This window comes from Salmo salar, chromosome ssa11 (assembly GCF_905237065.1).
Source record: "Salmo salar chromosome ssa11, Ssal_v3.1, whole genome shotgun sequence".
Lineage (NCBI taxonomy): Eukaryota > Metazoa > Chordata > Actinopteri > Salmoniformes > Salmonidae > Salmo > Salmo salar.
In genome coordinates this window covers 33685459-33696732 of record NC_059452.1, presented here as the reverse complement: position 1 = coordinate 33696732, position 11274 = coordinate 33685459, and the positions used below count along the sequence as shown (strand labels likewise).

The window sequence follows — 11274 nt, the reverse complement described above, 5'->3', positions numbered from 1 at the left end:
TTTTATTGATAGCAATTTGAATGCACAGAGATACCGCAACGAGATCCTGAGGCCCATTGTCATGCCATTCATCGGCTGCCATCACCTCATGTTTCCGCATGATAATGTACGGCCCCATATCGCAAGGATCTGTACACAATTCCTGGAAGCTGAAAATGTCCCAGTTCTTCCATGGCCTGCATACTCATCAGACATGTCACCCGTTGAGCATGTTTGGGATGCTCTGAATCGACGTGTACGACAGCGTGTTCCAGTTCCTGCCAATATCCAGTAACTTTGCACAGCCAATGAAGAGGAATGGGACAACATTCCACAGGCCACAATCAACAGCCTGATCAACTCTATGCGAAGGAGATGTGTCTTGCTGCATGATGCAAATGGGGGTCACACCATCTGATGCTTTCGGATCCACATCCCTACCCTTTTTTTTTAAAGGTATCTGTGACCAACAGATGCATATCTGTATTCCAGTCATGTGAAATCCATAATTAGGGCCTAATTTATTTATTTCAATTGACTGATGTCCTTATATGAACTGTACAATCTTTGAAATTGTTGAATGTGGCGTTTATATTTTTGTTCAATGTACTTGCAATGGACCTTTGCAAGCACTAATGTGCAGTCGTGTCATATTCTCCAGAATGCACCAAAAGCCTTCTCTTGTAGGGGGTTGGGATTCCCTAACCACCCGCTGTTATGACAGAAACACAAAGCAAGACATGACAGCGGCTGTTGGAATTGTTTTAACACTGTTAATAATTGACTCTGTTTCGACCAACTGTTTCGACCAGATCTTATACGGATTGACAGCACATCATCGATATCGAAGCATTTTTCCCAAACCCCACATATCTCTGGAAGATCAATGGACGCCTGCGTATTCGTCACACTGGTGCGTGATCCCCAAATCTGGAGCGTCATCAACATAGAAATGATAAACTAGAGTGGGTATATTGTCTCTGACCGAATGGGGACATTTGCCATGAAATATTTTTCAGACATTTTAACATATTTACAGATAGGGTCATTTAATAAGATTAAATATTGCGACAATTAGAAAATATAACTACATACGCTAGTCTCGTTCACAATCTAGACATGATATGTCTATGGTCATGCAGTCGTGCCTTCGGATCGCCGTGAACGCGCATGTCAGGTTCGCTGCAGATATTCTTCCTTCAGCGAAGCGCTGCCTGTAAGAATCCCGACGCTGTGTGTTTTGACACTGACAGCGAAGGCAGCCTATTTCACATACATGTACACAACAGGACAACCCGCTATTTGATTCAAACCGACTAAAGATTATCCTCCTCCTCCGCGGCGGAAATTCGGAGAAACAAAAAACAAGCCGCTGGCAGACCGACTACAGACGGATGCAATTCCCAGCAGCAGTGGCGAGTTAGATGGAGAAACAGAAGGTGGACGAGTCGCTGTCGTAAATAATTAAATATCCAGACATCTGTTGAAGCTAAAATAAGGGGAAAATGCATCTCCACCAGGTGCTAACGGGAGCTGTGAACCCCGGTGACTGCTGCTATTCTGTGGGGAGCGTCAACGACATTCCTTTCACCGTAGGTTTTATTTTGATATTGAACTGATCTGACGCTGTTTGGGAGACGATGATTAGCTACCTAGCTGTCAGCGATAGCATCCTTGCTAACTAACCAGCGCTAGATAGCATCTTGGCTAGCCATGTACAGACAGAGCGCTAACAAGATTCACAGAGTCGTCTGCATGAAGTGCACGGATATATTCACGGTTGACGTTGAGTCAGGTCTGTGAGGCTGCCAGTCCACCACATCATTCATTCGCCCTGACATTAACGGTCGGCATTAGCCAGCTAACAGTGGGTGTTCAAGGTTATCCTACGGTGTTCGCAGAGGATATAGAGCCAGAGTTAACGTTCTGTTTATTTGCTTTGGTCCTAAGACGGAAAGCCTGTTAGATGACCTTTATGATGTTGCGTGTTACAAGGGTCGACAGGGGAATTCCTTTGATGTTTTTACGCAATCTCATATATAACATCGCACATCGATAATAATGCAGTTTTCTTTCCAGCATCCAAACTATACATTGAATGATATGTTTGAAACGCCACACCTATCCCGGGGCTAGGGCTTGGTGTGTGGGGGGGGGGGGGTGTTGTGAACGAGACTAGCTAACATTGGCGTCAGTGTGTTTCATGTATCATTAGCTCGAGCGGCTGTCAAGCTAGCATCAGCTGTGCAGGCGGTGACGTAGACAGCTAGCTGGCATCCTTTCGGAGCAAAGAGGTTGCGTGTTATTCTGCATGCGTCATATCGCATTTACTATCCATCTACTATCCATCTGAATAATATGATAGTCATTTGGAAATAGTAGTTAGTCACTGTGCATTTTGTCATTTGATGTTGGTCACCCTAAAAAATACCCCCCCCCCCCTCATGTTCATAGGACCCCTCCAAATGAAATCAATAGTTCCTTATTTTGTTCATTAAACAGACAAGACACACCAACCCAATCAGTCAACACACACACACACACACATTTTATAGTGGAATAAAATACAAAAAAAGTGATATTTTGAAACAGAGCCCAAGCCCATGCTTTTTTCATCTGCGTTTCATATTTTTCCTACCATCGCTCCTTTGTTCGGGAGCAGACGTGGAGTCTTAACTTAGTCATAATATTGATAGAAAATAATAGCAATCTGATTTTCATGTGAGTCCGTGTTCATATTTGACAACCTCTGCAGGCTTTTGGAGTTGCCTATACCGGATCGATCAAAATACTAGCCCTGCTGTTGATTTAGGTTACATTATAAACGGGGTGCTTCGAGCCCTGAATGCTGATTGGCTGACAGCCGTATAGCACGGGTATGACAAAACATACTTTTTTTTTACTGCTCTAATTAAGTTGTGGAATATGGCCAATATACCACGGCTAAGGGCTGTGTCCTAACACTCCACATTACGTTGTGCATAAGAACAGTCCTTAGCTGTGGTATATTGGCCCCTTCAGGCCTTATTGCTTAAATATAGCATGCTAAATGTTTCAGATCAGTGATAGATGAGGCAACAAATATAGTTATTCCACCTCCACTTGTTTTCCCAGCCAGAGAATGAACCATTCTGTTTACAGACAGAGAGATTCAGTGAAACACTATCACATTGATTAAGACCCAGGCTTTTGGTATAGGGTCAAGTCAAGAGCCAAATAATCCACTTGTTAAGATACATAACATGCTGTCACAATGTTCTGATCAGTGATGATGAATGTTAAGATACATAACATGCTGTCACAATGTTCTGATCAGTGATGATGAATGTTAAGATACATAACATGCTGTCACAATGTTCTGATCAGTGATGATGAATGTTAAGATACATAACATGCTGTCACAATGTTCTGATCAGTGATGATGAATGTTAAGATACATAACATGCTGTCACAATGTTCTGATCAGTGATGATGAATGTTAAGATACATAACATGCTGTCACAATGTTTTGATCAGTGATGATGAATGACCCAACTAGACAAGATGATCATGAGCAGCACTCACCACAACTTAGCTAACATTTCCACAGCCTAATTGTAGCCTAACCAATATCCAAACAGAGATTCAGTGAAAACTTGTTTCAAAGCAGCGTGAAACGGTGCTGAAATAGTTGACCACACGGGCAGTCTATTGCTTCAAATGTATTATAACAATTGGATGACTTTGGGAGTTTCAGTAGCAACAATTTGATGCCTTCAATTGCATTAGGCTACTTTATTCCAATATTTCGTCATTCAGTGATATTTATTTATTCCTACAGTAATTATTTCTGGATCCATCCAGTTGTATCCATTGGCACCTTTACCGGATTTATAGTAGTAAAGGGCGCTGCCTAGCAACCATCAAGAGCTTAGTGCCTCAGCATTATGCATATACAGTACTAAGCCGTAGGCAGAACTTTACCTCAATCATGACAGTTGGCGGGTCAGTTGGCGGAAATAAATCCTAGGCTTTGTTGCCTGCAGTACCTTTTCATATTAAGAAAACTAGACAAAAAGTTGTCTGGATGCTAAAGTTAGCGGAAAAACGTCTTGGTTTGAAAGGTGTATCAGTGTCCTGTCTGACTATCCTGGTTTGCTGCCAGCCCGACAGAGCGGAAGTTACTTTGGTCTATTGATTAATACATGAGTGATGTTTGCATTCTTTGTCTTGAAATTCCTTTTTTTAGCCTGTGTCTGTTTGTGTAATAGATTGCCTATCCCTCAGTGAGTGAGTGAGTGAGCATATGGAATTATCCTCTGTATGACTGTGTAACAGAGTAGCAGGCTATCTGAAGTACAATAATGATATGATCATAGAAATCCCATTAGAAGTGGGCCTATTATATGGATATGATGACCTGTAAGAATTGACCATCTGCTGATAGTAGCCTGAATGGCTTTTGGCCTTAGCTCTCACACACAGCTAGCTTAACAGTGAAGTCTATCTGATACTAGCCTACACACAGCTAGCTTAACAGTGAAGTCTATCTGATACTACCCTACACACAGCTAGCTTAACAGTGAAGTCTATCTGGCACTAGCCTACACACAGCTAGCTTAACAGTGAGGTCTATCTGACACTAGCCTACACACAGCTAGCTTAACAGTGAAGTCTATCTGATACTAGCCTACACACAGCTAGCTTAACAGTGAGGTCTATCTGATACTAGCCTACATACAGCTAGCTTAACAGTGAGGTCTGTCTGATACTAGCCGACATACAGCTAGCCTAACAGTGAGGTCTATCTGATACTAGCCTACATACAGCTAGCCTAACAGTGAGGTCTATCTGATACTAGCCTACATACAGCTAGCCTAACAGTGAGGTCTGTCTGATACTAGCCTACACACACTGAGCTGCAGCATCTCAGAGCTGACGAGAGGGAACAGCCTAAGCAGGATTTGAACCAGTAACCCCTGCCAGGGTAAGCTGTTCACAAGCTGCTGCGCCACAAAGCGCCAGACCCCCTGTCAGCACGGTAGTACACTCACATACTGTAGTTATATGGGGAGGCTACAGTACGTGTAGTGGTAAAGTCTCAGGGTGTGTTATTAGGTCGCTTTCACTGTCTCCTATGGGTGATATCTTGGCCCTCCAGGAAATTAGCTTTAAAACGGCAATATTTTCTGTAAGCCTCATGACAAAATGTGTAGAATAGCATTATAAAACTGCAAATGTTTCTCTCTGCACCATGGGAAGAATGTGTTGAAATGCAGGAAGGGGAGCGGAGGTTAGTGCCCCGGAGGTCAGTGTTATATGCGGTACACGAGTTTCAAGTTTGGGGAAGCAAATTTTAACCTAAAAATTCTCCTTTAATAATAAAGCATTCCATGCATCACATTTGCAGACTTATGTAAAGAAGCCTATTATTCCTAATGTGATGAGTAGATTGGATAGTCATAATTTAGGCTGATAATATAACTCAGTGGGCTTTAGGCTATAGGCTATATCAGATACATTTGTTCTCCTTTCTTTGCACAGGAATAATGTGGCCTTTTATAAACACATTTCATGCAGTTCTACTAAACTCTATATTACTGGAGACATTAGGATCATCTTTTTTAATACGACAAAAATTACAGGGTAGCATACTCTGCTGACCGACAAATCAGATCAATAAAAACAAGGTCGTCTCATCCATATAATAGGCCTACGAGATGGTGGAAACCCAAATAGCCTACAAATGACATCCATCTAACCTGGAGGAGGAAATGATTGTCCAAAAACTCACTTTGATGTGGCACTGACTGACCCAACAATGATAAAGAGTGAATATTCCCACTCACCGGGGATCTGGCCGATGCTCTCCGCTGGTGTCAATAAGATAGGCTATACTGTTCGCTCAATCAAGTTGAGAATTTCCATAACTGTAAAATCATAGTCTTTTCACTGTCTTCTCTTGACAGCAATAGCCATTTGCTTTCTAAACTGTTTGCCCCTGATTGTATTTTGAGAGAGATGAGAACCTCATCATTGCTCACAGCAGCTGCTTGTGGTATGTAATGTTGGCCTCTGTGAAACTTGCTCTAGAGGGAAAATACTAAACACTTTCATGTCACTCTCACACACATGGTTGGCGCTCAGGGCGTTCTCTATATTCAGACTTCTAAATGTTATTAATAATAGCGTACAGTGTAGTGATTTTGAACCAGCTGCTTAGTAGTATGTGGTGAAACAACCATGGGAATGGAACCTAAGCTAGAGGCTACTTGCTTTGGGACATAGGCTAGCATAACATGGAAAACATGGTAACAGTTTATTGTAGGCACATTCATAAAGCCTTTAAAACAGCCTCATGAGACATTTGCTTTATGAATGCATTGGTCTAACAAAATGGTGCATTTTGATGCCATGTGGTGGAGAGATACAGGTGCTGGAAATGGGGGTGTGAGCATGTGGGTCTGAGCAGGTGTGATGCAGTTGATCTTTGTGTGATGTTGTCGTTTGTATTGTTTAAAATAATACAATTCCATCTTACACAAAATGATGAATGCATTGGCCTATACTACTACAGCTGAAAGCATAGGCCTAACGACTACTATTGTGTTCCATTGGGTTCCATCCCTGAGGGCTGGTGGCTCAGTGTCTGGCTGCGTCCACAATGGCACCCTATTCCCTATATAGTGCAGTACTTTTGACCAGAGCCCCATGGGATCTGGTCATGCACTAAAAGTAGTGCACTATATAGGGAAAAAGTAGTGCGCAATAGGCCGTTTATGTATCCCTCAGAGATGTCAGCGTCCATTTCAGGGGAAAGAAACCTCCAGAACCACACTAGGTCTAAAGATGTACCACTCACACTGAGACGCTTAGGGCTCACCCAGGGCTCTGTCTCTAACACACGCTCACACCATGGCCCAAAACGCTCACACCATGGACCAAAATGTATTATATGAAAGCTGATAAATAAAACTGTTGTTGGCCCAAATGACTGGGAGAAAATAAATCCCATTGCAAAATAATACATTTGCCGTCATGTTTATCACTATAGGTTAATAATTAAATTGGCCTGTGTGTATTTTCGTTAGTAATCATGTACACTACATGGCCAAAAGTATGTGGACACCTTCTCGTCGAACAGCTCATTCCAAAATCATGGCCATTATTATGGAGTTGGTCCCCCATTTGCTGCTATAACAGCCTCTGCTCTTCTGGGAAGGTTTTCCACTAGATGTTGGAACATTGCTGCGGGGACTTGCTTCCATTCAGCCACAAGAGCATTAGTGAGGTTGGGCACTGATGTTGGGCGATAGACCTGGCTCCCAAAGGTGTTCGATGGGGTTGAGGTCAGGGCTCTGTGCAGGCCAGTCAAGCTTCTCCTCACCGATCTCGACAAACCATTTCTGTATGGACCTCGCTTTGTGCACGGGGGCATTGTCATGCTGAAACAGGAGATGGTGAAGCGTGATTCATCACATTTCCACTGCTCCAGAATCCAATGGCAGTGAGCTTTACACCACTCCAGCCAACGCTTGGCATTACGCATGGTGATCTTAGACTTGTGTGTGCGGCTGCTCAGCCAACGAAACCCATTTCATGAAGCTCCAGACTAACAGTTATTGTGCTGACGTTGCTTCCAGAGGCAGTTTGTAACTCGGTAGTGAAGTGATTTTTGCAACCTAGGACAGAGGATTCGTACACGCTACGTGCTTCAGCACTTGGCCGTCCTGTTCTGTGAGCTTGTTTAGCCTAACACTTTGTGGCTGAGCCGTTGCTCCTAGATGTTTCCACTGCTCTAGCAGGGCAGAAATTTGACGAACTGACTTGTTGGAAAGGTGATATCCTGTGACGGTGCCACATTGAAGATCACTGAGCTCTTCAGTTGCGAACCATTCTACTGTCAATGTTTGTCTATGGAGATTGCATGGCTGTGAGCTCGACGGGTGCGGCTGAAATATCTAAATCCACTAATTTGAAGGGTTGTCCAGGTACACTAAAAGTATCTTATTTATCCAATACAACAATACAATCCTCCGCTGGTTGTTGCTGGAGTAAAACGAGTGCTTTTACAAGCCCATTCATTGCGCAACAATTGCAATCACGTGTTAAAAATACTTTTGGTGCACGATTTAAAGAGCTACTATTTTTATTTTGTATTTTTATTTCTCAACTGGTAATTGAAGTGTGCATCCCATTCACCATTCAAGTTCAGGAAACAGGCTGTCAGCACGTCACCCACCACTTTACAATGTCAGCTGGAGGCAGCATGCATTTTGAAAACATACTTCATTGTTTGAAACAAGAAGGATTTATTTCATATTATGAAGCACGTCTTACCTTGCTTCAAAGTAGCCTATAGGCAAAATCCCACCATGGAAACTTGGAGGCAATTATTTCATGAAGACTTCATAGGCGGCTTGGGAATTTGAAGTTCGGGCAAGTTACAATTTATCCTACCGTTTCTACTGTTCTGCGTGTCAGTTATGATTTTCATATGCGCATTTTCATGGATCAGTTTCATTTCAATAATAACTTTTCCTTTCTCAATGATTGTCGTGTGGTTAATCGTAACTTTTAGATGTTTATCATTTTTATTAAGTCAACTAAGGAGAGATCACCAGCCTCAGCAGGCCAGGTACTTCTATGCGTGCCCAGGCGCGCCCGCTCCCCCTCAACATTATCAGGACAGAGAAACTAGACACATGCTCGTTGCTCAAACGGAGCACTCCAAACCAATAACAATGAAAACATGTATGATGGTTATGAAATAAACTAAAACTTGTTACTGACAAGTATAGCAGGTTGTGAATTCTGGAACAACCTTTTCACTGTGAGAATGGTGAATTATTGTAGTTAATACATACATTAACATAAACGTAATGTAATCAAATGACAGGGATTAAAGGAACATTTACTACTGGTGACATGTAATGGGGAATTGATAAAAATATCTATGGGCGAACAATTCACACAATGAAACAATGAATGCGCAGGAATTTGCGGGTGTCGGCTGAGCCATTCTGGAGAGACTGGCCTGTATCTTCACCACACACCCCTCCCCTTCTTCCTGTCTCAACATAAAACATTACACTCAAGAGCCATTATCTTCACACTTATTTTAGATGTGTGTTACTGACAGCCGCGACTCAATAATCAGCTAGGCCTATTGCCAAGCGCGCTACCCAAATTGCGGGGGTAGGCCTACTAGCTTGTGATGTGAAACAATCCACAGCAATTTTTTTAAAGACGCTAATGATCCTTGATTCCTCTGTGGCTAAGTCATGCTTTCTGGGGAAGTATTTTGAATGATTTGATTTATTTCTGTATAGACAGGAATAATTATATAATGTTTGCACATTTCCATTTACTTCCCTATTGGACCCACCACTATGCCATTTCTCTCCTGTTCTATTGGTTTTCATATCAACTTTCTTTCATTGTCCAAAAACCAAAGGCACAATTGTAATCATATTAGCAACCCATCCTAGTTGTTGCATGTTTAGAGTCTGTTCTGTTTAGAATGGTGTTTTCCCAGGCGCTCTGTTTAGAATGGTGTTTTCCCAGGCGCTCTGTTTAGAATGGTGTTTTCCCAGGTGCTCTGTTTAGAATGGTGTTTTCCCAGGCGCTCTGTTTAGAATGGTGTTTTCCCAGGTGCTCTGTTTAGAATGGTGTTTTCCCAGGTGAGCTGTTTAGAATGGTGTTTTCCCAGGTGAGCTGTTTAGAATGGTGTTTTCCCAGGTGCTGTGTTTAGAATGGTGTTTTCCCAGGTGCGCTGTTTAGAATGGTGTTTTCCCAGGTGCTCTGTTTAGAATGGTGTTTTCCCAGCTGCTCTGTTTAGAATGGTGTTTTCCCAGCTGCTCTGTTTAGAATGGTGTTTTCCCAGGTGCTCTGTTTAGAATGGTGTTTTACCAGGTGCTCTGTTTAGAATGGTGTTTTACCAGGCGCTCTGTTTAGAATGGTGTTTTCCCAGCTGCTCTGTTTAGAATGGTATTTTCCCAGGTGCGCTGTTTAGAATGGTGTTTTCCCAGGCGCTCTGTTTAGAATGGTGTTTTCCCAGGTGCGCTGTTTAGAATGGTGTTTTCCCAGGTGCTCTGTTTAGAATGGTGTTTTCCCAGGCGCTCTGTTTAGAATGGTGTTTTCCCAGCTGCTCTGTTTAGAATGGTGTTTTCCCAGCTGCTCTGTTTAGAATGGTGTTTTCCCGCAAATTGCATTTTGGCAAATGTTTGAAAATGTCATTTTATTGGCTGCCTCATTACATCAGTTGCATGTTCTGTTAAGATGCATGAATTACCATAATCTGTGATTCCTGTCATTGTGATCACCGTGGGTGAACGCCCAGTGGGTTATGCACACAATGCATATGGGTCCAGTAAATCAAAATCTTCCCTGTCACGTTGTCCTTCGCCACATGTTACCTACCTACCTACCTACCTCCTACCTACCTACCCTACCTACCCCTACCTCACCCACCCTACCTACCTCCTACCTACCTACCTACCTCCTACCCCTACCTCCTACCCACCTACCTACCTACCTACCTACCTACCTGCCCGCCCGCCCGCCCGCCCGCCCGCCCGCCCGCCCGCCCGCCCGCCCGCGAGACCGATCGTAACAGGAAGTGGAATTCTGAATTGCGGACTCAACTTCATCAGTTTGCCTGTAAATCACACAGTGAGCAATGGTTCATTGAGCACTTCCAATTGCTTCCACTAGATGTCCCCAGTCTTTCCAAAGTGATTTGAGCCTTCTACTGTGAAAACTGAATGAATGAGACGCAGTGGAACGTGGTCACACGGAGAGGGCCATCACCATCATGACGCCGGCGCCCCTGGCTACCCTCCCCTTTCGAAACGTTTTGAAACAGAATGCAATCGTCCCCCTTGAATCTTATTGGAGCTCTGGTTGAAAAAGGCCCTAAAGATTTATGTTATACAACGTTTGACATGTTTGAACGAACCTAAATTTAAAAAAAAATGCATTTTATTGAAAGAGTAGTCCCGCAGCCGACGGAACTTTTGGTGCAGCCTTCAGAACGCGCTAACAAGAACAAGCTATTGGAACATAAAGGATTAACTTTTTCGAACGAAAATACATTTGTTGTGGACCTGGGATTCCTAGAAGTGCTTTCTGATGAAGATAATCAAAGGTAAGGGATTATTGACAATAGTATACAAGACTAGATTTGATATGCGATTGTTCCAAGATGGCGCTGACCTGTAACGGTAGCCTATTTTTCTGAGTATCGCATCCCCTTTTATCGCAAAGTGTGATTACCCAGTAAAGTTATTTTTAAATCTGGCATTACAGGTGCTT

General features: G+C 42.9%; 1 protein-coding gene across 1 annotated transcript in view; it reads left to right on the top strand.

Moving 5' to 3' along the window:
• Nucleotides 1-1156: 1156 nt before the first annotated feature.
• Nucleotides 1157-11274, top strand: part of LOC106562546 (dmX-like protein 2) — a 103284-nt gene continuing 93166 nt past the window's right edge. Inside the window, 1 exon segment of the mRNA XM_045689389.1 lies at nucleotides 1157-1571. Within this exon segment, the coding sequence (XP_045545345.1) occupies nucleotides 1485-1571 (87 nt within the window). The 5' untranslated portion in view covers nucleotides 1157-1484.